The 27145-nt window shown below is 50.0% G+C and overlaps 1 protein-coding gene across 2 annotated transcripts in view; it reads left to right on the plus strand.

Annotated features, from left to right (window-relative positions):
• Window positions 1-27145, plus strand: part of LOC124030452 (RNA-binding protein Musashi homolog 1-like) — a 51355-nt gene that overhangs the window by 17606 nt on the left and 6604 nt on the right. For both annotated transcript variants that reach the window (XM_046341795.1, XM_046341799.1), the window contains exons 6-7: window positions 125-217; window positions 15196-15244. In XM_046341795.1, the coding sequence (XP_046197751.1) occupies window positions 125-217; window positions 15196-15244 (142 nt within the window). The remainder of the gene's footprint in view (window positions 1-124; window positions 218-15195; window positions 15245-27145) is intronic.

Raw genomic sequence — 27145 nt, forward strand, 5'->3', positions numbered from 1 at the left:
ACCCCCACCCTAGATATTTTTTTTTTACTGCTTAACAGATCTTAGAGCTTTATTATCTGAAATATCTACCTTTTCAATTTGCTGTGTGTTAATGATTGTGTGTCCTCTTCCCCTGTGTTGTCAGCTGGTGACCAGGACAAAGAAGATATTTGTGGGAGGTCTCTCTGTGAACACAACCATCGAAGACGTCAAGCAGTACTTTGACCAGTTTGGAAAGGTAAATGTGACACACTGTCTTAAGACACATTTGTTGACATGATCAGGGATCGGGAACTGGCGGGCCGCATGCAGACAGACAGGCCACCATTTGAAAACCCTCGGATAAAATGTAGATATTTTGGGAACTCAACTTACTGTTGTGAGGCAGAATAGTAGATCAAGGTGCAATTTCGAAATGTGTTTGTCCATCAATGGGTTTTCTCTTGTTATGTCAGTCCCTGATAGTGACTCATTTTTTAGATTGGCCAGCTATCTAAACTTGTAGTAATCAAGGTGGAATTAGAGCCCAGCAGGCCCTCGTTGATTTTGTTAGTCAGTGTCACTCAAATATCATATTAAAAATTGCAAACACTTCTTTCCACCCAATGGCAAAATGTTTAGAATGGCAGGAAATTAGCTGTACAACATTTTTTTGTTCCCCCACCCCATCAAAGTTGCCCATCCCTGTACTACATGTATATATTGAATCAGTAGTAGTTCTCCAGTTCTCCCCCATCACTCTACATCTCATGTTTTCTCAGTCTATTTGTCTCCCTGTTTTTCTCTTTTCTCTCTCTTTTTCTCTTATTCCACATTTGGGTTAGAGACAGGGTAAACGTGGCTAATTTCAGAGAACAGTTGAAAGGGAGGAGGAGAAGAGGGAGAGAGGGATCCCAAAAGAGGGAACACAACAACATTATGTTTGATATTTACTGTCAAAAGGCATTCTGATGGATATTAGCACTTCTGTCTTCCATTTGTCTCCGTTGTTGTTGTTTGAGTTGCTTCGGCTGTTCCATTTTTCTTCAAGCCAGTTAAGCCTATTTGAATGAGATGCAGTGAAAGGCAAACTCATGCGGGGATGACAGAGGAGTGGATAGAGAGAGAGAAAGAGGGAAGGGGGAGAAAGTGGGGCACCACCTGGAGAGTGGTTGGGGTACTCAGAAGGGAAGTGTTTTCAAGCTGCAGGAGAGAAGAGGAACACAGACATGTATGAGAAGAACCAACTCTCACTCAAAGGTAAGAGAGGTTCCAAATAGGCTGAAGAACAAGTGTCATAAAGGGATGACAAGTGGAACAGATGGAAAGAAAGTTGACAAACAGTCTTGAATCAGTGGGAAGGAAGAGGTGGAGCGGTGTTAGGGAGAACAAGTGAAGAGGTGGAGAAGTGTTAGGGAGAGAACGAGTGAAGAGGTGGAGAGGTGTTAGGGAGAGAACGAGTGAAGAGGTGAAGAGGTGTTAGGGAGAGAACGAGTGGAGAGGTGTTAGGGAGGGAACGAGTGAAGAGGTGTTCGGGAGAGAACGAGTGAAGAGGTGGAGACGTGTTAGGGAGAGAACAAGTGAAGAGGTGGAGCGGTGTTTGGGAGAGAACGAGTGAAGAGGTGGAGAGGTGTTAGGGAGAGAACGAGTGAAGAGGTGGAGAGGTGTTAGGGAGAGAATGAGCGAAGGGGTGGAGAGGTGTTAGGGGGAGAATGAGTGAAGAGGTGGAGAGGTGTTAGGGAGAGATAGAGTGAAGAGGTGGAGAGTTGTTAGGGAGAGAACGAGTGAAGAGGTGGAGAGTTGTTAGGGAGAGAGAGTTGTTAGGGAGAGAAAGTGAAGAGGTGGAGAGGTGTTAGGGAGAGAACGAGTGAAGAGGTGGAGAGGTGTTAGGGAGAGAACGAGTGAAGAGTTGGAGAGGTGTTAGGGAAAGAACGAGTGAAGAGGTGGAGAGGTGTTAGGGAGAGAACGAGTGAAGAGGTGGAGAGGTGTTAGGGAGAGAACGAGTGAAGAGTTGGAGAGGTGTTAGGGAGAGAATGAGTGAAGAGGTGGAGAGGTGTTAGGGAGGGAACGAGTGAAGACTTGGAGAGATGTTAGGGAGAGAACGAGTGAAGAGGTGGAGAGGTGTTAGGGAGAGAACGAGTGAAGAGGTAGGGAGGTGTTAGGGAGAGAACGAGTGAAGAGGTGGGAAGTGTTAGGGAGGGAACGAGTGAAGACTTGGAGAGATGTTAGGGAGAGAACGAGTGAAGAGGTGGAGAGGTGTTAGGGAGAGAACGAGTGAAGAGGTGGAGAGGTGTTAGGGAGAGAACGAGTGAAGAGGTGGAGAGGTGTTAGGGAGAGAATGAGTGGAGAGGTGTTAGGGGAGAACGAGTGAAGAGGTGGAGAGGTGTTAGGGAGAGAATGAGTGGAGAGGTGAAGAACTGAAGAGGTGGAGAGATGTTAGGGAGAGAACGAGTGAAGAGGTGGAGAGGTGTTAGGGAGAGAACGAGTGAAGAGGTAGGGAGGTGTTAGGGAGAGAATGAGTGAAGAGGTGGGAAGTGTTAGGGAGGGAACGAGTGAAGACTTGGAGAGATGTTAGGGAGAGAACGAGTGAAGAGGTGGAGAGGTGTTAGGGAGAGAACGAGTGAAGAGGTGGAGAGGTGTTAGGGAGAGAACGAGTGAAGAGGTGGAGAGGTGTTAGGGAGAGAATGAGTGGAGAGGTGTTAGGGGGAGAACGAGTGAAGAGGTGGAGAGGTGTTAGGGAGAGAATGAGTGGAGAGGTGTTAGGGGGAGAACGAGTGAAGAGGTGGAGAGGTGTTAGGGAGAGAACGAGTGAAGAGGTGGAGAGGTGTTAGGGAGAGAACGAGTGAAGAGACGGGAGGTGTTAGGGGGAGAACGAGTGAAGAGGTGGAGAGGTGTTAGGGAGAGAACGAGTGAAGAGGTGTTAGGGAGAGAACAAGTGAAGAGGTGGGAAGTGTTAGGGAGAGAACGAGTGAAGACTTGTAGAGGTGTTTGGGAGAGAACGAGTGAAGGGGTGGAGAGGTGTTAGGGAGAGAACGAGTGAAGAGGTTGGAGGTGTTAGGGGGAGAACGAGTGAAGAGGTGGAGAGGTGTTAGGGGGAGAACGAGTGAAGAGGCGGGAGGTGTTAGGGAGAGAACGAGTGAAGAGGTGGGAGGTGTTAGGGAGAGAACGAGTGAAGAGGTGTTAGGGGAGAGGTGAAGAGGCGGGAGGTGTTAGGGGGAGAACGAGTGAAGAGGTGTTAGGGGGAGAACGAGTGAAGAGGTGGAGAGGTGTTAGGGGGAGAACGAGTGAAGAGGCGGGAGGTGTTAGGGGGAGAACGAGTGAAGAGGTGTTAGGGGGAGAACGAGTGAAGAGGTGGAGAGGTGTTAGGGGGAGAACGAGTGAAGAGGCAGGAGGTGTTAGGGGGAGAACGAGTGAAGAGTTGTTAGGGGGAGAACGAGTGAAGAGGTGGAGAGGTGTTAGGGGGAGAACGAGTGAAGAGGCGGGAGGTGTTAGGGGGAGAACGAGTGAAGAGGTTTGTGCGAGAGAGAGGTGTAGTTAGGGAGGGAGGACAGTGGGGAGGAGGAGGAGAAGGGTCTCTAATTCTCAACTAATCTAATGCAACAGCTGCTCTTGCCACGAGACCCCCCCCCCCACACACAAAAAACACACACACTATCATAAACACACACACACACACCCCATCCCAAAACACACTCTTTCACACTCTTTCCCCCTGCACCTGTCTCAGTCTGTTGCCTTGGTGACCTGCTTTAGCCAATGCCCCTTGGTAATTTAGCAGTATGTCTGTGTGTGAGGCTTATGTCTCACACTCACCGACTGAAAAGAGTGTGTCCTGACTGTATTGAGCAGCAGTGGACAGAAAACCTTCTCGAAAGACAATCACCATCCCCTCAGAAGGGGCTTAAGGATGTCACTTTGAGGCTGGAGAGAGAGGAATAAACTAAAGGATGGAAGAGACTGAGAGAAAGGGGGTAGAGGAAAAGCAGTTCTAGTGGAGGATCCTGTCAAGTATCTCTACCTAGCGGATGCTTGGGCCAAATAAAATCTTTGCAGATTTCCACATTGCGTTTCCAGCATTTGATTTGTACAGCAGTGTGTTTTGGAGGGAGTTTGTCACTTGATTTAAGAACGGACAGTCTCGTCAAATCATCTGGCACACTCAACAGAACTGTTAATTTCTTACCATTGTGGTCTGTGCACTTTCAAATTAGGTCAATGTCAGTCTATTGCAAAACATAAGCCCTTTTTTCTTTGATATGATTGACCAACCGGATGTAACTGTACGCGGGTTGCTCAACCGAGCCGATCCCAGCGCTCACAGGCGACCATGTTTATCTGGGAAGCAGGTCAGAATCCCACAGAGACGCGTCTCATTTTACACCCCTGCCTTGCCTGGCCAGAAGTCCGCTGTGTTCCCCGGCACTCTGTCCTGGTGTTCCCACTATCCCATTCCCAGACCTGTCCTCCCAAACAGTACTGGGAAACCATCGGATAGCACTCTACCTCAAAGTACAGTGCAATAATTCCACAGCACCAGCTGCACTTTGAAGAGTCAGCAAACTATTGGCCTAATTTCGTCCTTCAAAATGGACGAGAGAGATGGGGGAGGGGAGGTGTGGAGATAGAGGGAGGGGAGAGATAGAGGGAGGTGTGGAGATAGAGGGAGGGGAGAGATAGAGGGAGGGGAGAGAGAGGGAGGGGAGAGATAGAGGGAGGGGAGAGATAGAGGGAGGTGTGGAGATAGAGGGAGGGGAGAGATAGAGGGAGGTGTGGAGATAGAGGGAGGGGAGAGATAGAGGGAGGTATGGAGATAGAGGGGAAGTGTGGAGATAGAGGGAGGGGGAGATAGAGGGAGGGGAGAGATAGAGGGAGGTGTGGAGATAGAGGGAGGGGAGAGATAGAGGGAGGTATGGAGATAGAGGGAGGGGGAGATAGAGGGAGGGGAGAGATAGAGGGGGGGGACAGGACAGACGGATAAGTTGGGCTCCAGTCAGCCATGTGAGTTTGCAATTAGAGGGCTTCACTGGACACTTTGTCTGCTGGCTTGTTTGGAGAGGTGGGTGGAGAGAGGGAATGGAAAGAAAGCTAGGGAAGCGTGAAACAGAAAGGAATGAGTAAGGTGGTTGAGGTGAGAGTGTGACCGAAAATGTCCTCAGAACGTTCCTGAAAAGTTCCTTGTCAATGTAACCTAATGAGAATGTTATGTGCCATGCTGTAAGGGGAATGCTCTCTCTACTGGGCAGTGAGTGTGAACTGTGCTGAGGTAAATACTAGACACTATAGTTCAGCCAGATAGTATTAAACTGCTCTGGACACAGTGGACAACAGGTTGTTTACCTTTGACTTTGGCCTGGAGGCTAACTTTCCTCTCAGACACAAAGATAGCTTGTTGCATATCCTAGAGACTCTGTAACAGTTGGCCTAACACTTTTGTTATTGATACTGACGGCAATAAAGCTTACCCACAGCTATACGCTTCAAGATGTTAGCTAGCTAGTAAATTTGTATAATTCACCATTAGCCATCTTCACAGCTCGATAATAGGGCTGAATGTGACTGATTTGTGTTCACACCCACACGAGTTAGCCTAATGCTAACGGGCCTAAATGAACATGTAACACACCGCTTATGATAACATGTCTCTGGTGCTGCAGCTGTCCACTGGCTGTCCCTGTCCCGACTTTGCTCTGTCATTGGGTTTAAAGGACCATAAGGGTGAAGGGAGAGGGGGGAGATAAAACTGAATGAAGGACAGAGGGTGGACTGTGTGTGTGTGTGTGTGTGTGTGTGTGTGTGTGTGTGTGTGTGTGTGTGTGTGTGTGTGTGTGTGTGTGTGTGTGTGTGTGTGTGTGTGTGTGTGTGTGTGTGTGTGTGTGTGTGTGTGTGTGTGTGTGTGTGTGTGTGTGTGTGTGTGTGTGTGTGTGTGTGTGTGTGTGTGGAGAGAGAGAGAGACTCACTTGGACTAACGGGTCTCCAACCCTGACCTTTTCCATATTTCATGGTCACACGCAGGGACACACACCCAGATACATACACTCACACACAAAATCTTTCTCCCACGTCCTCTCTCACAGTCAGAGAGACAGATGCACACATGCACGGCTTGTGTGATCTTGTCAGATTGAAATAAACTAAATATATTTTTTATATGCACTGCTTTCATTAAGACACTATCAGATGATCTCAAAGGTTAGAAATCAAACTGAGTCTAGAGCTTTCCGCCACTCACATTTCACCCTGTGTTAAGTTTCATTACACTTCACTGATAGGTAATGAAAATAGCAATGCAGTCATGCTGTGTGTGCGTGTGTTAGCGTTGGTACAACTGATGATGTCTCTCACTGGCAAAACGTGGAGTAGTTTCATAGTTTCTCTATTAGAGGAGAGTTTGTGCTGACTTTCTTAGGAGAGCGAAGAGGGCAGGGAGGGAGGAGGTCAGCATGAATAGGGCTGCAGGGAGGGAGGAGGTCAGCATGAATAGGGCTGCAGGGAGGGAGGAGGTCAGCATGAATAGGGCTGCAGGGAAGGAGGAGGTCAGCATGAATAGGGCTGCAGGGAGGGAGGAGGTCAGCATGAATAGGGCTGCAGGGAGGGAGGAGGTCAGCATGAATAAGGCTGCAGGGAGGGAGGAGGTCAGCATGAATAGGGCTGCAGGGAGGGAGGAGGTCAGCATGACTAGGGCTGCAGGGAGGGAGGAGGTCAGCATGAATAGGGCTGCAGGGAGGGAGGAGGTCAGCATGAATAGGGCTGCAGGGAGGGAGGAGGTCAGCATGAATAAGGCTGCAGGGAGGGAGGAGGTCAGCATGAATAGGGCTGCAGGGAGGGGGAGGAGGTCAGCATGAATAGGGCTGCAGGGAGGGAGGAGGTCAGCATGAATAGGGCTGCAGGGAGGGAGGAGGTCAGCATGAATAGGGCTGCAGGGAGGGAGGAGGTCAGCATGAATACGGCTGCAGGGAGGGAGGAGGTCAGCATGAATTGGGCTGCAGGGAGGGAGGAGGTCAGCATGAATAGGGCTGCAGGGAGGGAGGAGGTCAGCATGAATAGGGCTGCAGGGAGGGAGGAGGTCAGCATGAATAGGGCTGCAGGGAGGGAGGAGGTCAGCATGAATAGGGCTGCAGGGAGGGAGGAGGTCAGCATGAATAGGGCTGCAGGGAGGGAGGAGGTCAGCATGAATAGGGCTGCAGGGAGGGAGGAGGTCAGCATGAATAGGGCTGCAGGGAGGGAGGAGGTCAGCATGAATAGGGCTGCAGGGAGGGAGGAGGTCAGCATGAATAGGTCTGCAGGGAGGAGGAGGTCAGCATGAATAGGGCTGCAGGGAGGGAGGAGGTCAGCATGAATAGGGCTGCAGGGAGGGAGGAGGTCAGCATGAATAGGGCTGCAGGGAGGGAGGAGGTCAGCATGAATAGGGCTGCAGGGAGGGAGGAGGTCAGCATGAATAGGGCTGCAGGGAGGGAGGAGGTCAGCATGAATAGGGCTGCAGGGAGGGAGGAGGTCAGCATGAATTGGGCTGCAGGGAGGGAGGAGGTCAGCATGAATAGGGCTGCAGGGAGGGAGGAGGTCAGCATGAATAGGGCTGCAGGGAGGGAGGAGGTCAGCATGAATAGGGCTGCAGGGAGGGAGGAGGTCAGCATGAATAGGGCTGCAGGGAGGGAGGAGGTCAGCATGAATAGGGCTGCAGGGAGGGAGGAGGTCAGCATGAATAGGGCTGCAGGGAGGGAGGAGGTCAGCATGAATAGGGCTGCAGGGAGGGAGGAGGTCAGCATGAATAGGGCTGCAGGGAGGGAGGAGGTCAGCATGAATAGGGCTGCAGGGAGGGAGGAGGTCAGCATGAATAGGGCTGCAGGGAGGGAGGAGGTCAGCATGAATAGGGCTGCAGGGAGGGAGGAGGTCAGCATGAATAGGGCTGCAGGGAGGGAGGAGGTCAGCATGAATAGGGCTGCAGGGAGGGAGGAGGTCAGCATGAATAGGGCTGCAGGGAGGGAGGAGGTCAGCATGAATAGGTCTGCAGGGAGGGAGGAGGTCAGCATGAATAGGGCTGCAGGGAGGGAGGAGGTCAGCATGAATAGGGCTGCAGGGAGGGAGGAGGTCAGCATGAATAGGGCTGCAGGGAGGGAGGAGGTCAGCATGAATAGGGCTGCAGGGAGGGAGGAGGTCAGCATGAATAGGGCTGCAGGGAGGGAGGAGGTCAGCATGAATAGGGCTGCAGGGAGGGAGGAGGTCAGCATGAATAGGGCTGCAGGGAGGGAGGAGGTCAGCATGAATAGGGCTGCAGGGAGGGAGGAGGTCAGCATGAATAGGGCTGCAGGGAGGGAGGAGGTCAGCATGAATAGGGCTGCAGGGAGGAGGAGGTCAGCATGAATAGGGCTGCAGGGAGGGAGGAGGTCAGCATGAATAGGGCTGCAGGGAGGAGGAGGTCAGCATGAATAGGGCTGCAGGGAGGGAGGAGGTCAGCATGAATAGGGCTGCAGGGAGGGAGGAGGTCAGCATGAATTGGGCTGCAGGGAGGGAGGAGGTCAGCATGAATAGGGCTGCAGGGAGGGAGGAGGTCAGCATGAATAGGGCTGCAGGGAGACAGGAGGTCAGCATGAATAGGGCTGCAGGGAGGGAGGAGGTCAGCATGAATAGGGCTGCAGGGAGGGAGGTCAGCATGAATAGGGCTGCAGGGAGGGAGGAGGTCAGCATGAATAGGGCTGCAGGGAGGGAGGAGGTCAGCATGAATAGGGCTGCAGGGAGGGAGGAGGTCAGCATGAATAGGGCTGCAGGGAGGGAGGAGGTCAGCATGAATAGGGCTGCAGGGAGGGAGGAGGTCAGTCCACGAAAAATTCATGAATAGGGCTGCAGGGAGGGAGGAGGTCAGCATGAATAGGGCTGCAGGGAGGGAGGTCAGCATGAATAGGGCTGCAGGGAGGAGGAGGTCAGCATGAATAGGGTGAGAGGAGGGAGGAGGTCAGCATGAATAGGGCTGCAGGGAGGGAGGAGGTCAGCATGAATAGGGCTGCAGGGAGGAGGAGGTCAGCATGAATAGGGCTGCAGGGAGGGAGGAGGTCAGCATGAATAGGGCTGCAGGGAAAGGAGGTCAGCATGAATAGGGCTGCAGGGAGGGAGAGGTCAGCATGAATAGGGCTGCAGGGAGGGAGGAGGTCAGCATGAATAGGGCTGCTTAGGGAGGGAGGAGGTCAGCATGAATAGGGCTGCAGGGAGGGAGGAGGTCAGCATGAATAGGGCTGCAGGGAGGGAGGAGGTCAGCATGAATAGGGCTGCAGGGAGGGAGGTCAGCATGAATAGGGCTGCAGGGAGGGAGGAGGTCAGCATGAATAGGGCTGCAGGGAGGGAGGAGGTCAGCATGAATAGGGCTGCAGGGAGGGAGGAGGTCAGCATGAATAGGGCTGCAGGGAGGGAGGAGGTCAGCATGAATAGGTCTGCAGGGAGGGAGGAGGTCAGCATGAATAGGGCTGCAGGGAGGGAGGAGGTCAGCATGAATAGGGCTGCAGGGAGGGAGGAGGTCAGCATGAATAGGGCTGCAGGGAGGGAGGAGGTCAGCATGAATAGGGCTAGGGAGGGAGGAGGTCAGCATGAATAGGGCTGCAGGGAGGGAGGAGGTCAGCATGAATAGGGCTCACAGGGAGGGAGGAGGTCAGCATGAATAGGGCTGCAGGGGAGGAGGAGGTCAGCATGAATAGGGCTGCCCTTCTTTCAGCATGAATAGGGCTGCAGGGAGGGAGGAGGTCAGCATGAATAGGGCTGCAGGGAGGGAGGAGGTCAGCATGAATAGGGCTGCAGGGAGGGAGGAGGTCAGCATGAATAGGGCTGCAGGGAGGGAGGAGGTCAGCATGAATAGGGCTGAGGGAGGGAGGAGGTCAGCATGAATAGGGCTGTGGGAGGGAGGAGGTCATGCAAGAATAGGGCTGCAGGGAGGGAGGAGGTCTCATGAATAGGGCTGCAGGGAGGGAGGAGGTCAGCATGAATAGGTCTGCAGGGAGGGAGGAGGTCAGCATGAATAGGGCTGCAGGGAGGGAGGACAATCAACATGAATAGGGCTAAACAATCAGATGAATAGGGCTGCAGGGAGGGGAGGAGGTCAGCATGAATAGGGCTGCAGGGAGGAGGAGGTCAGCATGAATAGGGCTGCAGGGTTGGAGGAGGTCAGCATGAATAGGGCTGCAGGGTGGGAGGAGGTCAGCATGAATAGGGCTGCAGGGAGGGAGGAGGTCAGCATGAATAGGGCTGCAGGGGAGGAGGAGGTCAGCATGAATAGGGCTGCAGGGAGGGAGGAGGTCAGCATGAATAGGGTTGCAGGGAGGGAGGAGGTCAGATAATTGCATGAATAGGGCTGCAGGGAGGGAGGAGGTCAGCATGAATAGGGCTGCAGGGAGGGAGGAGGTCAGCATGAATAAGGCTGCAGGGAGGGAGGAGGTCAGCATGAATACGGCTGCAGGGAGGGAGGAGGTCAGCATGAATAGGGCTGCAGGGAGGGAGGAGGTCAGCATGAATAGGGCTGCAGGGAAGGAGGAGGTCAGCATGAATAGGGCTGCAGGGAGGGAGGAGGTCAGCATGAATAGGGCTGCAGGGAGGGATTATCTTAGCATGAATACGGCTGCAGGGAGGGAGGAGGTCAGCATGAATTGGGCTGCAGGGAGGGAGGAGGTCAGCATGAATAGGGCTGCAGGGAGGGAGGAGGTCAGCATGAATAGTGCTGCAGGGGGGGAGGAGGTCAGCATGAATAGGGCTGCAGGGAGGGAGGAGGTCAGCATGAATAGGGCTGCAGGGTGGGAGGAGGTCAGCATGAATAGTTCTGCAGGGAGGGAGAAGGTCAGCATGAATAGGGCTGCAGGGAGGGAGGTCAGCATGAATAGGGCTGCAGGGAGGGAGGAGGTCAGCATGAATAGGTCTGCAGGGAGGGAGGAGGTCAGCATGAATAGGTCTGCAGGGAGGGAGGAGGTCAGCATGAATAGGGCTGCAGGGAGGGAGGAGGTCAGCATGAATAGGGCTGCAGGGAAGGAGGAGGTCAGCATGAATAGGGCTGCAGGGAGGGAGGAGGTCAGCATGAATAGGGCTGCAGGGAGGGAGGAGGTCAGCATGAATTGGGCTGCAGGGAGGGAGGAGGTCCGCATGGATTGGGCTGCAGGGAGGGAGGAGGTCAGCATGAATAGGGCTGCAGGGAGGGAGGAGGTCAGCATGAATAGGGATGCAGGGAGGTAGGAGGTCAGCATGAATAGGGCTGCAGGGAGGTAGGAGGTCAGCATGAATAGGGCTGCAGGGAGGGAGGAGGTCAGCATGAATAGGGCTGCAGGGAGGGAGGTCAGCATGAATAGGGCTGCAGGGAGGGAGGAGGTCAGCATGAATAGGGCTGCAGGGAGGGAGGAGGTCAGCATGAATAGGGCTGCAGGGAGGAGGAGGTCAGCATGAATAGGGCTGCAGGGAGGGAGGAGGTCAGCATGAATAGGGCTGCAGGGAGGGAGGAGGTCAGCATGAATAGGGCTGCAGGGAGGGAGGGAGGTCAGCATGAATAGGGCTGCAGGGAGGGAGGAGGTCAGCATGAATAGGGCTGCAGGGAGGGACAACAGCATGAATAGGGCTGCAGGGAGGGAGGAGGTCAGCATGAATAGGGCTGCAGGGAGGGAGGAGGTCAGCATGAATAGGTCTGCAGGGAGGGAGGAGGTCAGCATGAATAGGGCTGCAGGGAGGGAGGAGGTCAGCATGAATAGGGCTGCAGGGAGGGAGGAGGTCAGCATGAATAGGGCTGCAGGGAGGGAGGAGGTCAGCATGAATAGGGCTGCAGGGAGGGAGGAGGTCAGCATGAATAGGGCTGCAGGGAGGGAGGAGGTCAGCATGAATAGGGCTGCAGGGAGGGGGAGGAGGTCAGCATGAATAGGGCTGCAGGGGAGGAGGAGGTCAGCATGAATAGGGCTGCAGGGAGGGAGGAGGTCAGCATGAATAGGGCTGCAGGGAGGGAGGAGGTCAGCATGAATAGGGCTGCAGGGAGGGAGGAGGTCAGCATGAATAGGGCTGCAGGGAGGGAGGAGGTCAGCATGAATAGGGCTGCAGGGAGGGAGGAGGTCAGCATGAATAGGGCTGCAGGGAGGGAGGAGGTCAGCAAGAATAGGGCTGCAGGGAGGGAGGAGGTCAGCATGAATGGGGCTGCAGGGAGGGAGGAGGTCAGCATGAATAGGTCTGCAGGGAGGGAGGAGGTCAGCATGAATAGGGCTGCAGGGAGGGAGGAGGTCAGCATGAATAGGGCTGCAGGGAGGGAGGAGGTCAGCATGAATAGGGCTGCAGGGAGGGAGGAGGTCAGCATGAATAGGGTTGCAGGGAGGGAGGAGGTCAGCATGAATAGGGCTGCAGGGAGGGAGGAGGTCAGCATGAATAGGGCTGCAGGGAGGGAGGAGGTCAGCATGAATAGGGCTGCAGGGGAGGAGGAGGTCAGCATGAATAGGGCTGCAGGGAGGGAGGAGGTCAGCATGAATAGGGTTGCAGGGAGGGAGGAGGTCAGCATGAATAGGGCTGCAGGGAGGGAGGAGGTCAGCATGAATAGGGCTGCAGGGAGGGAGGAGGTCAGCATGAATAGGGCTGCAGGGAGGGAGGAGGTCAGCATGAATAGGGCTGCAGGGAGGGAGGAGGTCAGCTTGAATAGGGCTGCAGGGAGGGAGGAGGTCAGCAAGAATAGGGCTGCAGGGAGGGAGGAGGTCAGCATGAATAGGGCTGCAGGGAGGAGGAGGTCAGCATGAATAGGTCTGCAGGGAGGGAGGAGGTCAGCATGAATAGGGCTGCAGGGAGGGAGGAGGTCAGCATGAATAGGGCTGCAGGGAGGGGGAGAGGTCAGCATGAATAGGGCTGCAGGGAGGGAGGAGGTCAGCATGAATAGGTCTGCAGGGAGGGAGGAGGTCAGCATGAATAGGGCTGCAGGGAGGGAGGAGGTCAGCATGAATAGGGCTGCAGGGAGGGAGGAGGTCAGCATGAATAGGGCTGCAGGGAGGAGGAGGTCAGCATGAATAGGGCTGCAGGGAGGGAGGAGGTCAGCATGAATAGGGCTGCAGGGAGGGAGGAGGTCAGCATGAATAGGGCTGCAGGGAGGGAGGAGGTCAGCATGAATAGGGCTGCAGGGAGGGAGGAGGTCAGCTTCTGAAAGGGCTGCAGGGAGGGAGGAGGTCAGCATGAATAGGGCTGCAGGGAGGGAGGAGGTCAGCATGAATAGGGCTGCAGGGAGGGAGGAGGTCAGCATGAATAGGGCTGCAGGGAGGGAGGAGGTCAGCATGAATAGGGCTGCAGGGAGGGAGGAGGTCAGCATGAATAGGGCTGCAGGGAGTGGGGTAGAAAAAAAAGAAAAGCGGAGGGAGAGGAAGAATTAAATGGGTGCGTGTTGACAAAGCCCCACTTCTCTTTGTTCTCTCTCTCTCTCTCACTTTTTCTCTCCCTGTCTCTCCCTCAGTCTGTATTTCTGTCCATCCAACCCTCTCTCTCCCCCAACTCTTTTCTCCTTTTCACTCTCGAACCCACTCTTTCATATGCACCAATCCCCCTCCCATCTTTATTCTGTCCTGAACTATCTCTCGCTTCCTCTCTTCTCTTCAAGTCCACGAAAAATTCATTTTCTCTCCTTCTAGTAAGCCCTTTTTCAACTGTGTCCCCCTCTCTACATCCCCCCACCCCTCTCTCTCCCTCTCTGTAGTTCTATTCATAGTGAGAGTAGTGAGAGGAGGGTGAGTTCTCCTAATTTAAATTCTTTACAGGGTCTCCATGGGAATAGTAAACTTTGTGGAGAGGAGAAGAAGGAGAGAGAGTGAAACAAAGAGAGAACAGGACACAGAGTTTGTGAAAAGCTTATCCCCCTTACCAAACAGAGAGAGAGAGAATGGGGGAGAGAATAGTCCCTCCTCCACTCTTAGAAAAAAGGGTTCCAAAAGGGTTCTTCGGTCTCTCTTCTGGGTAAAGGGTTCTTCGGTCTCTCTTCTGGGTAAAGGGTTCTTCGGTCTCTCTTCTGGGTAAAGGGTTCTTCGGTCTCTCTTCAACCAAAGGGTTCTTTATGAAACCCAAAAGTGTTCTGCCTCGAACCAAAGGGGTTCTACCTTGAACCAAAGGGGGTGCACACTGAACCAAAATGGGTTCTTCAAAGGTTCTCCTATGTGGACAGCCGAATAACCATTTTATGGTTCTAGATAGCGCTTTTTTTCTAAGGTGTGGAACTTTGCCTGTGCCAGTTAAACAGCAACTCTTTAACCTCACAGAGATGGGACCTCCTTTTCCTCTCTTCTCATTCTCCGCTTTTCTCTTTTACCCCTCTCCCTTCTTTCCCCTGTCCCCCTTCTTTCTGTCCTCCTCCTCACGATCCTCCTAAGTATCACAGCTCCGCACTGCCCTAAAGCTAACTCTCCTCCTTTCTCTCATCCTTCTAGATCTATTGTCACCTGTCACCCCCTGCTCCCTTCCTCTTTCTCCATCTGTTGGCCCCTCTCATCTCTTGCTCCAAAAGACAGGCCCTGAAGGAGGGACAATGAAGCCCCATGCTGTGTAATGGCCTGTGCGTGTGTGCGCGTGCATGCGTGGTGTCCAAGCTCATCTCTCTCAATTAAGTTCAATTCAAACGGTTTTAATGGCATGGGAAATGTGTTTACATTGCCAAAGCAAGTGGAATAGACAATCAACAAAAAGGGAAATAAACAATCAGAAATTAACTGTAAACATTTCACCCACAAACATTTTAAAAGAATATAGACATTGTTATATTATTGGCTATGTTGTAACAGTGTGGGAAATATTGCTGCTGTGGTGGCTCTCTGTGGTATTTAACCTAATAGAAATGGGAGTTTATCAGTATTGGATTTGTTTTAAAATTATTTGTGGGTCTATGTAATCTGAGGGAAATATGTATCTCTATACATTTGTCAGGAGGTTAGGAGGTTTCCAACTCATTTAGTAGGCAATGGGCACACAGCCTATCTTCTCTTGAGAGCCAGGTCTGCCTATGGCAGCCTCTCTCAATAGCAAGGCTATGCTCACTGAGTCTGTACATAGTCAAAGCTTTCCTTCATTTTGGGTCAGTCACAGTGGTCAGGTATTCTGCCACTGTGTACTCTCTGTTTGGGTCAAATAACATTCCAGTTTGCTATGTTTTTGTTGTTTATTCATTCCAATGTTTAAAGTAGTTATCTTTTTGTTTTCTCATAATTTGTGTTGCTAACCTGCAGCTCTGTGGAGTCTGTTTGTGTTTGTGAACTGTTTGTGTCTCTCTGTCTCTCATAGGTTGATGATGCCATGCTCATGTTCGACAAAACCACCAACAGACACAGAGGTATTGCCACAAAACACCAGCCCCCCCCCACACACACACACACAATTAACATTTTACTGCAGTGGGCTAAATCAGGGTCACACAGAATCCCACAGAGATTCTTGGGTCTTTAACAAATCTACTGTGAAACAAAAGTATACACTTCACACACATGGTTATGTGCTTTATAAAAGAGACACATGCGCCATGTCACACACACATATATACAGTGCCTTGCGAAAGTATTTGGCCCCCTTGAACTTTGCGACCTTCTGCCACATTTCAGGCTTCAAACATAAAGATATAAAACTGTATTTTTTTGTGAAGAATCAACAAGTGGGACACAATCATGAAGTGGAACGACATTTATTGGATATTTCAAACTTTTTTAACAAATCAAAAACTGAAAAATTGGGCGCGCAACTGGTCATCGGCGCAGAGGAAGGCTCCGGCCTTGGAGCGGGGCTGGACACCGTGCCTGGACTGGTCATCGGCGCAGAGTAAGGCTCCGGCCTTGGAGCGGGGCTGGACACCGTGGCTGGACTGGTCATCGGTGCAGAGGAAGGCTCCTGCCATGGAGTGGGACTGGACACCATGGCTGGACTGGGCACTGGCACAGAGGAAGGCTCCTGCCATGGAGCGGGACTGGACAACGTGCCTGAACTGGGCACCGGTGCAGAGGAAGGCTCCTGCCATGGAGTGGGACTGGACACCATGCCGGGACTGGGCACTGGCACAGAGGAAGGCTCCTGCCATGGAGCGGGACTGGACAACGTGCCTGAACTGGGCACCGGTGCAGGGGAAGGCTCCTGCCCTGGAGCGGAACTGGACACCGTACCTGGACTTTCTGGACCGTTGATCCTCGCTGGAGGTTCCAGACCGTGGACCTTCGCTGGAGGTTCCGGACCGTGGACCATCGCATGAGGTTCCGGACCGTGGACCGTCGCAGGAGGTTCCGGACCGGGGACCGTCACCGGAGGTTCCGGACCGGGGACCGTCGCCAGAGGTTCTAGACTGGGGACCGTCGTAGGAGGTTCCGGACAATTTCCAAACGCCTGAAGGTACCACGTTCATCTGTACAAACAACTGTACGCAAGTATAAACACCATGGGGCCACACAGCCGTCACACCGCTCAGGAAGAAGACACGTTCTGTCTCCTAGATCAATCCAAGATGGCGTAGCAGTCAGACGTATTTGTCCTTCGTCTTGTCGTGTCCCATTTTCTTCGCATATCTTTTTATATTTTTCTAAACCCTTACTTCAAAATACTGTCCTGCAACGCGCCTCACCCAATGTGGTCTGCTTTTTCTCTAAAGTATTTTTCTCTGCCTCTATTACTGGAATCTCTCCAACATAAACTAGCCAGCTAGTCAGACTTATTCTTCTCCATATCTCCGGATTCCTACCGCAAGCTCTGAACCTATTTAAAAAAAAAAAAAACATTTTCATTATGATAAAAAAAATCCCCACCTAGAATTATAGCAGCTAACGACCCCTGAACGCACAGCGACTAATCTGCGGCCTGCTAGCTATCTAAAGCACACTGGACTGCTGGCTTAAGAGGCCCTTTGGGCATATTTCTTCGGCCACTGTGCATATTTTGCCAATTGGCCTGGTTTACCACACGGAGCCCTGCTGGTCCGTCCGCTGATGTAACTGCACGAAGGGGCCACAACAGACTGTCCTCCATCGCGTCATCCCTCTAAGGCCAGTCCCTGTTAGCCTGCTAATCCCGTGCCGCTAGCTGCCTGAAGCCACGCACTGGACTTGTATGATCACCCGGCTACGCATGCCTTTCCCTAACATCACAATGCCGTGTCGATTGCTGTTCTGGTTTGTAACTATAGTTTTATTTCACTGTAGAGCCTCTAGCACTGCTCTACACACCTCGGCTAACAATTTAGTTCCACCTCCCACACACGCAGTGACATCACCTGGTTTAAATGCTATTTCTAGAGATAATATCTCTTTCATTATCACTATAAGCACAGGTTTACCCCCACTGTATTCACATCCTACTATACCTTTGTATGTACATTATGCCTTGAATATATTCTACCGTGCCCCGAAATCTGCTCCTTTTACTCTCTGTTCTGAACATACTAGGCGTCCAGTTCTGTTAGCCTTTAGACGTACCCTTATCCTACTCCTCCTCTGTTCCTCTGGTTATGTAGAGGGTAATCCAGGCCCTGCAGTGTCAACCTCCACTCCCATCCCCCAGGCTCTCTCATTTTTTGACTTCTGCAACCGTAAAAGCCTTGGTTTCATGCATGTTAACATTAGAAGCCTCCTCCCTAAGTTTGTTTTATTCACTGCCCTAGCACACTCCACCAATCCGGATGTCCTAGCCGTGTCTGAATCCTGGCTTAGGAAGACCACCAAAAACCTTGACATTTCCATTCCTAACTATAACATTTTCAGACGAGATAGAACTGCCAAAGGGGGCGGTGTTGCAATTTACTGCAGAGATAACCTGCAGAGTTCTGTCTTACTATCCAGATCTGTACCCAAACAATTTGAGCTTCTACTTCTAAAAATGAACCTTTCCAGAATCAAGTCTCTCACCGTTGTCGCTTGCTATAGACCACCCTCTGCCCCCAGCTGTGCCCTCGACACCATATGTAATTTGATTGCCCCCCATCTATCTTCTGAGCTCGTGCTGCTAGGTGACCTAAACTGGGACATGCTTAACACCATCCTACAATCTGGGACATGCTTGCCATCCTACAATCTAAGCTTGATGCCCTCAATCTCACACAATTTATCAATGAACCTACCAGATATAACCCCAAAACCACGGGCACCCTCATAGATATCATCCTAACTAACTCACCCTCCAAATACACCTCTGCTGTTTTCAACCAAGATCTCAGAGATCATTGCCTGCATCCGTCATGAGTCTGCGAGCAAACAACCACCCTCATCACTTTCAAATGCTCCCTAAAACACTTCTGCGAGCAGGCCTTTCTAATCGACCTGGCCGGGATATCCTGGAATGACATTGACCTCATCCCGACAGTAGAGGATGCCTGGTTATTCTTTAAAAGTGCCTTCCTCACCATCTTAAATAGGCATGCTGTAACGACGGGTGAGTGAAATGAGTGAGGAGTCAGATGCAGAGAGTGAAATGAATGGGAAAACGCTTTAATGTGCTTCAAATCGTAACAGGTCCAAAACATGGGTGAATGCCCAAAACACTGGTGCTAAACCAACCCAAAACCTAGACGCACACTGGACAGCGGAAAAAAACGGGAAAAAAACATGATACATCATCAAACATAACAACCAACAAGCCCGTACAAACACCAGTGGGCAAAACAAACTTAAATAACACCCATACCAAAACCCCAACAAGGAACAGGTGAAAACAATTAAACAAACGAAAAGGAAAAAGGGATCGGTGGCAGCTAATAGACCGGCGACGACGACTGCCGAGCACCACCCGAGCAGGAAGGGGAGCCACCTTCGGTGGTATTCGTGACACATGCCCCATTCAAAAAATGTAGGACCAGGAATAGATAAGACATTGGTTCACTCCAGACCTGTCTGCCCTTGATCAGCACAAAAACATCCTGTGGCGTTCTGCATTAGCATCAAATAGCCCCCGTGATATGCAACTTTTCAGGGAAGTTAGGAACCAATAACCAGGCAGTTAGGAAAGCTAAGGCTAGCTTTTTTAAACAGAAATGTGCATCCTGCATTACAAACTCAAAAAAGTTCTGGGACACTGTAAAATCCATGGAGAATAATAGCACCTCTTCCCAGCTACCCACTGCTCTGAGGCTAGGAAACACTGTCACAACCGACAAATCCACTATAATTGAGAATTTCAATAAGCATTTTTCTACGGCTGCCCATGCTTTCCACCTAGCTCCCCCTACCCCGGTCAACTGCCGGGCAGCCTCCACAGCAACCCGCCCAAGCCCCCACCATTTCTCCTTCACCCATATCCAGATAGCTGATGTTCTGAAAGAGCTGCAAAATCTGGACCCCTACAAATCAGCCGGGCTAGACAATCTGGACCCTCTCTTTCTAGAAATTGTTGCAATCCCTATTACTAGCCTGTTCAACCTCTCTTTCATATAGTCTGAGATTCCCAAAGATTGGAAAGCTGCTGCGGTCATCCCCCTCTTCAAAGGGGGAGACACTCCAGACCCAAACTGCTACAGACCTATATCTATCCTACCCTGCATCTCTATGGTCTTCGAAAGCCAAGTTAACAAACAGATTACTGACCATTTTGAATCACATCGTACCTTCTCTGCTATGCAATCTGGTTTCCGAGCTGGTCATGGGTGCACGTCAGCCACGCTCAAGGTCCTTAACGATATCATAACCGCCATCGATAAGAGACATTACTGTGCAGCTGTATTCATAGACCTGGCCAAGGCTTTCGACTCTGTCAATCACCACATTCTTATTGGCAGACTCAACAGCCTTGGTTTCTCAAATGATTGCCTCGACTGGTTCACAAACTACTTCTCTAATAGAGTTCAGTGTGTCAAAGGGTTCAAATCTCGGGCCGACTCTCTTCTCTGTATACATAAATGATGTCGCTCTTGCGGCTGGTGATTCTCTGATCCACCTCTACGCAGGCGGCACCATTCTGTATACTTCTGGCCCTTCTTTGGACACTGTGTTAACTAACTAATACAACTCTCCTTCTGTGGCCTCCAACTGCTCTTAAACACAAATAAAACTAAATGCATGCTATTCAACCGATCAATGCCCGCACCTGCCCGCCCATCCAGCATCACTACTCCGGACGGCTCTGACTTAGAATACGTGGATAACTACAAACACCTAGGTGTCTGGTTAGACTGTAACCTCTCCTTCCAGACTCACATTAAGCATCTCCAATTCAAAATTAAATCTAGAATTGGCTTCCTATCTCGCAACAAAGCATCCTTCACTCATGCTGCCAAACATACCCTCGTAAAACTGACCATCCTACCGTTACTTGACTTCGGCGATGTCATCTATAAAATAGCCCCCAACACTCTACTCAGCAAACTGGATGTAGTCTATCACAGTGCCATCCGTTTTGCCACCAAAGCTGGCCCTCGCTTCATACTCGTCGCCAAACCCACTGGCTACAGGTTATCTACAAGTCTCTGCTAGGTAAAGCCCCGCCCTATCTCAGCTCGCTGGTCACCATAGCAGCACCCACTCGTAGCACACGCTCCAGCAGGTATATCTCACCGGTCACCCCCAAAGCCAATTCCTCCTTTGGTCGCCTTTCCTTCCAGTTCTCTGCTGCCACTGACTGGAACGAACTGCAAAAATCACTGAAGCGGGAGATTCCCATCACCACCTCACTAGCTTTAAGAACCAGCTGTCAGAGCAGCTCACAGATCACTGGACCTGTTCATAGCCCATCTGTATACAGCCCATCTATCTACCTCATCCCCATACTGTATTTATTTATTTTTCTCCTTTTGCACCACAGTATCTCTACTTGCACATCCATCTTTTGCACATCTACCATTCCAGTGTTTAATTGCCATATTCTAATTACTTCGCCACCATGGCCTATTTATTGCCTAAACTCCCTTATTTGACCTAATTTGCACTAACTGTATATAGACTTTGTTTTCTTTTTTTCTACTGTATTATAGACTGTATGTTTTCTTCATTCCATGTGTAACTCTGTGTTGTTGTATGTGTCGAACTGCTATGCTTTATCTTGGCCAGGTCACAGTTGCAAATGAGAACTTGTTCTCAACTAGCTTACCTGGTTCAATAAAGGTGAAATAATGAAATAAAAAATGAACGTACTTTGGTGCGAAAAGTGCAAATCAATCCCAGAACAACAGCGAAGGACCCTGTGAAGATGCTGGAGGAAACAGGTTCAAAATTATCTATATCCACTGTAAAACGAGTCCTATATCGACATAACTTTAATGGCCACTCAGCAAGGAAGAAGCCACTGCTTCAAAACCGTCATAAAAAAAGCAAGACAACGGTTTGCAACTGCACATGGGACAAAGATTGTACTTTTGGAGAAATGTCCTCTGGTTTGATGAACACCATCCCAACCGTGACACATGAGGGTGGCAGGATCATGTTGTGGGGGTGTTTTGCTGTAGGAGTGTCTGGTGCACTTCACAAAATAGATGGCATCATGACGTAGGAAAATTATGTGAATTTATTGAAGCAACATCAGCCAGGAAGTTCAAGTTTAGTCGCAAATGGTTCTTCCAAATGGACAATGACCCCAAGGATACTTCCAAAGTTGTGACAAAAATGTCTTAAGGACAATAAAGTCAAGGTATTGGAGTGGCCATCACACAGCCCTGCCCTCAACCCTATAAAAAATGTGTGGGCAGAACTGAAAAAGTGTGTGTGAGCAAAGAGCCCTATACAAGCCTGACTCAGTTACACCAGCTCTGTCAGGAGGAATGGCCAAATTACAACCAACTTATTGTGGGAAGTTTGTAGAGCGCTACCCGAAACGTTTGACCCAAGTTAAACAATTTAAAGGCAATGCTACCAAATACTAATTGAGTGTATGTAAACTTCTGACCCACTAGGAATGTGGTGAAAGAGATAAAAGCTTAAATAAATATTTTGAAATAAAACTATTATTCTGACATTTCACATTCTTAAAATAAAGTGGTGATCCTAACTGACTTAAGATGGAATTTTTACTAGGATTAAATGTATTTGTATTTGGCTACGGTGTATGTAAACTTCCGACTTCAATTGTGTGTGTGTGTGTATATATATATATATATATATATATATATATATATATATATATATATATATATATATATATATATATATATATAGGAAAGATGCAGTAGATGGTATAGAGTCCATTATTAAAGTAGCTAGAGCTGAGTCAGTATGTTGGCAGTTCCCACTTAATGTTAGTGGAGGCTGTTTAACAGTCTGATGGCCTTGAGGTAGAAGCTGTTTTTCAGTCTCTCGGTCCCTGCTTTGATGCACCTGTACTGACCTCGCCTTCTGGATGATAGCGGGGTGAACGGGCAGTGGCTCGGGTGGTTGTTGTCCTTGATGATCTTTTTGGCCTTCCTGTGACATCGGGTGGTGTAGGTGTCCTGGAGGGCCCCCGGTGATGCATTGTGCAGACCTCACTACCCTCTGGAGAGCCTTACGGTTATGGGCGGAGCAGTTGCTGTACCAGGCAATTATACAGCCCGACAGGATGCTCTCGATTGTGCATCTGTAAAAGTTTGTGAGTGTTTTTGGTGACAAGCTAAATTTCTTCAGCCTCCTGAGGTTGAAAAGGCGCTGCTGCGCCTTCATCACCACGCTGTCTGTGTGGGTGGACCAATTCAGTTTGTCCGTGATGTGTACGCCGAGGAACTTAACGCTTTCCACCCTCTCCACTACTGTCCCATCGATGTGGATATGGGGCTGCTCCCTCTGCTGTTTCCTGAAGTCCACAAGCATCTCCTTTGTTTTGTTATATTGAGTGTGAGCTTATTTTCCTGACACCACACTCCGAGGGCCCTCACCTCCTCCCTGTAGGCCATCTCGTCGTTGTTGGTAATCAAGTCTACCACTGTAGTGTTGTCTGCCAACTTGATGATTGAATTGGAGGCGTGCATGGCCATGCAGTCGTGGGTGAACAGGAAGTACAGGAGAGGGCTGAGACTGCACCCTTGTGGGGCCCCAGTGTTGAGGATCAGCAGGGTGGAGATGTTACCTACCCTCACCACCTGGGGGCGGCCCGTCAGGAAGTCCAGGACCCAGTTGCACAGGGCGGGTTCGAGACCCAGGGTCTCAAGCTTAATGACGAGTTTGGAGGGTACTATGGTGTTAAATGCTGAGCTGTAGTCGATGAACAGCATTCTTACATAGGTATTCCTCTTGTCCAGTTGGGTTAGGGCAGTGTGATTGAGATTGTGTCGCCTGTGGACCTATTGGGGCAATAAGCAAATTGGAGTGGGTCTAGGGTGTCAGGTTGGGTGGAGGTGATATGGCCCTTGACTAGTCTCTCAAAGCACTTCATGATGAAGGAAGTGAGTGCTACGGGCGGTAGTCATTTAGCTCAGTTACCTTAGCTTTCTTGGGATCAGGAACAATGGTGGCCCTCTTGAAACATGTGGGAACAGCAGACTGGGATAAGGATTGATTGAATATGTCCTTAAACACACCAGCCAGTTGTTTTGCGCATGCTCTGAGGACGCGGCCGGGGATGCCGTCTTGGCCTGCATCCTTGTGAGGGTCAACACGTTTCAATGTTTTACTCACGTTGGCTGCAGTGAAGGAGAGCCTGCAGGTTTTGGTAGCGGGCCATGTCAGTGTCACTGTATTTTCCTCAAAGCGAGCAAAGAAGTTGTTTAGTCTGTCTGGGAGCAAGACATCGTGGTCCGCGATGGGGCTGTTTTTTCTTTTGTAGTCCGTGATTGACTGTAGACCCTGCCACATATGCCTCTCGTGTCTGAGCCGTTGAATTGCGACTCTGCTTTGTCTCTATACTGACTCTTAGCTTGTTTGATTGCCCTGCGGAGGGAATAGCTACACTGTTTGTATTCGGTCATGTTTCTGGTCACTTTTCCCTGACTAAAAGCAGTGGTTTGCGCTTTCAGTTTTGTGCAAATGCTGCCATCAATCCACGGTTTCTGGTTGGGGAATGTTTTAATAGACGCTGTGGGTACAACATCACCGATGCACTTGCAAATAAACTCGCTCACCGAATCAGCGTATTCATCAATGTTACGCTATGCGGAACATATCCCAGTCCACATGATCGAAGTTTAAGTGTACCTATGATGAAAATTACAGGCCTCTCTCATCTTTTTAAGTGGGAGAACTTCCACAATTGGGGGCTGTACATACTTTTTTTGCCCCACTGTACATACACATACATATGTATATATAAACATATATATATACATGCGTATGTATATATTTAATATATATGTACATATATATATGTATGTATATAGTATATACACGGCTCAAAAAAATAAAGGGAACACAAAAATAACACATCCTAGATCTGAATGAATGAAATATTCTTATTAAATATTTTTTTCTTTACATAGTTGAATGTGCTGACAAAAAAAACACACAAAAATTATCAATGGAAATCAAATTTATCAACCCTGGATTTGGAGTCACACTCAAAATTAAAGTGGAAAACCACACTACAGGCTGATCCAACTTTGATGTAATGTCCTTAAAACAAGTCAAAATGAGGCTCAGTAGTGTGTGTGGCCTCCACGTGCCTGTATGACCTCCCTACAACTCCTGGGCATGCTCCTGATGAGGTGGCGGATGGTCTCCTGAGGGATCTCCTCCCAGACCTGGACTAAAGCATCAGTCAACTCCTGGACAGTCTGTGGTGCAACGTGGCGTTGGTGGATGGAGCGAGACATGATGTCCCAGATGTGCTCAATTGGATTCAGGTCTGGGGAACGGGCGGGCCAGTCCATAGCATTAATGCCTTCCTCTTGCAGGAACTGCTGACACACTCCAGCCACATGAGGTCTACCATTGTCTTGCATTAGGAGGAACCCATGGCCAACCGCACCAGCATATGGTCTCACAAGGGGTCTGAGGATCTCATTTCGGTACCTAATGGCAGTCAGGCTACCTCTGGCGAGCACATGGAGGGTTGTGCGGCCCCCCAAAGAAATGCCACCCCACACCATGACTGACCCATCGCCAAACCGGTCATGCTGGAGGATGTTGCAGGCAGCAGAACGTTCTCCACGGCGTCTCCAGACTGTCACACTGTCACATGTGCTCAGTGTGAACCTGCTTTCATCTGTGAAGAGCACAGGGCACCAGTGGCGAATTTGACAATCTTGGTGTTCTCTGGAAAATGCTAAACGTCCTGCACGGTGTTGGGCTGTAAGCACAACCCCCACCTGTGGACGTCGGGCCCTCATACCACCCTCATGGAGTCTGTTTCTGACTGTTTGAGCAGACACATGCACATTTGTGGCCTGCTGGAGGTCATTTTGCAGGGCTCTGGCAGTGCTCCTCCTGCTCCTCCTTGCACAAAGGCGGAGGTAGCGGTCCTGCTGCTGGGTTGTTGCCCTCCTAGGGCCTCCTCCATGTCTCCTGATGTACTGGCCTGTCTCCTGGTAGCGCCTCCATGCTCTGGACACTACGCTGACAGACACAGCAAACCTTCTTGCCACAGCTCGCATTGATGTGCCATGCCTGGATGAGCTGCACTACCTGAGCCACTTGTGTGGGTTGTAGACTCCGTCTCATGCTACCACTAGAGTGAAAGCACCGCCAGCATTCAAAAGTGACCAAAACATCAGCCAGGAAGCATAGGAACTGAGAAGTGGTCTGTGGTTATCACCTGCAGAACCACTCCTTTATTGAAGGGGTCTTGCTAATTGCCTATAATTTCCACCTGTTGTCTATTCCATTTGCACAACAGCATGTGAAATTTATTGTCAATCAGTGTTGCTTCCTAAGTGGACAGTTTGATTTCATAGAAGTGTGATTGACTTGAAGTTACATTGTGTTGTTTAAGTGTTCCCTTTACACTATAGCAGTGTAATACATATTTATACAAATATTAATATCATACAGTGGACACCTAAGCCTATAGGCCTTTGCATGCAATGCCCTGATACATTTAGTGCTCAAATCTCTGACAGCTGATAGCTGAACCAGCCAAATTTTCCTAAAGACTCCTCCCTCATTTTTTCATCTCTGTCTCTGTAATTTGTCTGTTTCTCTGTAATGTGTCTGTACCTCTGTACTGTGTCTGTATCTCTGTAATGTGTCTGTATCTCTGTAATTGTATATGTATTTATGTCAAAAAATAGGGACCACAATGGAAGTAAGTCCCCAACTTTATTGTGCAATCCTGGTCACTTTGTGTAAAAAAATTTTTAAACTGACAAATAAAATCAATCAAGCCAAACTGCATAATTGATAAATGGAAAGATTCTTCTGACATTCGGAGATTGTCAAGCCTTCAATACTGAGTAAGCCTTACACGGTAGGGAGGGATGTGTATTTTCTGTTTGTTGAGATTGACATAGTCTATTTATTGCTGAAAACGCAAACCATGATATTGAATAGCTCAAAGTTGATATGCTTTGTTTTTTGGTTGTGTGGTGCATTGGCACAGAAACCTGTTGGTGGAAAATCCCCAGTACAAAGGTAGGGTCGTGTGAAACATGTTGGTGGAAAATCCCCAGTACAAAGGTAGGGTCGTGTGAAACATGTTGGTGGAAAATCCCCAGTACAAAGGTAGGGTCGTGTGAAACATGTTGGTGGAAAATCCCCAGTACAAAGGTAGGAAACATGTTGGTGGAAAATCCCCAGTACAAAGGTAGGGTCGTGTGAAACATGTTGGTGGAAAATCCCCAGTACAAAGGTAGTGAAACATGTTGGTGGGAAATCCCCAGTACAAAAGGTAGGGTCGTGTGAAACATGTTGGTGGAAAATCCCCAGTACAAAGGTAGGGTCGTGTGAAACATGTTGGTGGAAAATCCCCAGTACAAAGGTAGGGTCGTGTGAAACATGTTGGTGGAAAATCCCCAGTACAAAGGTAGGGTCGTGTGAAACATGTTGGTGGAAAATCCCCAGTACAAAGGTAGGGTCGTGTGAAACATGTTGGTGGAAAATCCCCAGTACAAAGGTAGGGTCGTGTGAAACATGTTGGTGGAAAATCCCCAGTACAATGGTAGGGTCGTGTGAAACATGTTGGAACTTTGGGGAGGGAGGTGCATTTTTTCTTTAATGCCACTTTGAGTTGGACCAGCCCCCCCTTAATTCCGATCTGTCCGTAATGGGGTAGGGAGAGAGAGGGAAAAGGGGTAGAGACCAGGTGAGTCTCAATATTTTGATGTAGTCTCCGCTACCTATTTGCTCTTTCATCTGAAAGGGATTGAATAGTTGAAAGCAAATTAAACATGCTTTGATGGAGAAAGGAAGGGTATATATAGATTTTTTTAACCTTTATTTAC

Source organism: Oncorhynchus gorbuscha, linkage group LG03 (assembly GCF_021184085.1).
Source record: "Oncorhynchus gorbuscha isolate QuinsamMale2020 ecotype Even-year linkage group LG03, OgorEven_v1.0, whole genome shotgun sequence".
Lineage (NCBI taxonomy): Eukaryota > Metazoa > Chordata > Actinopteri > Salmoniformes > Salmonidae > Oncorhynchus > Oncorhynchus gorbuscha.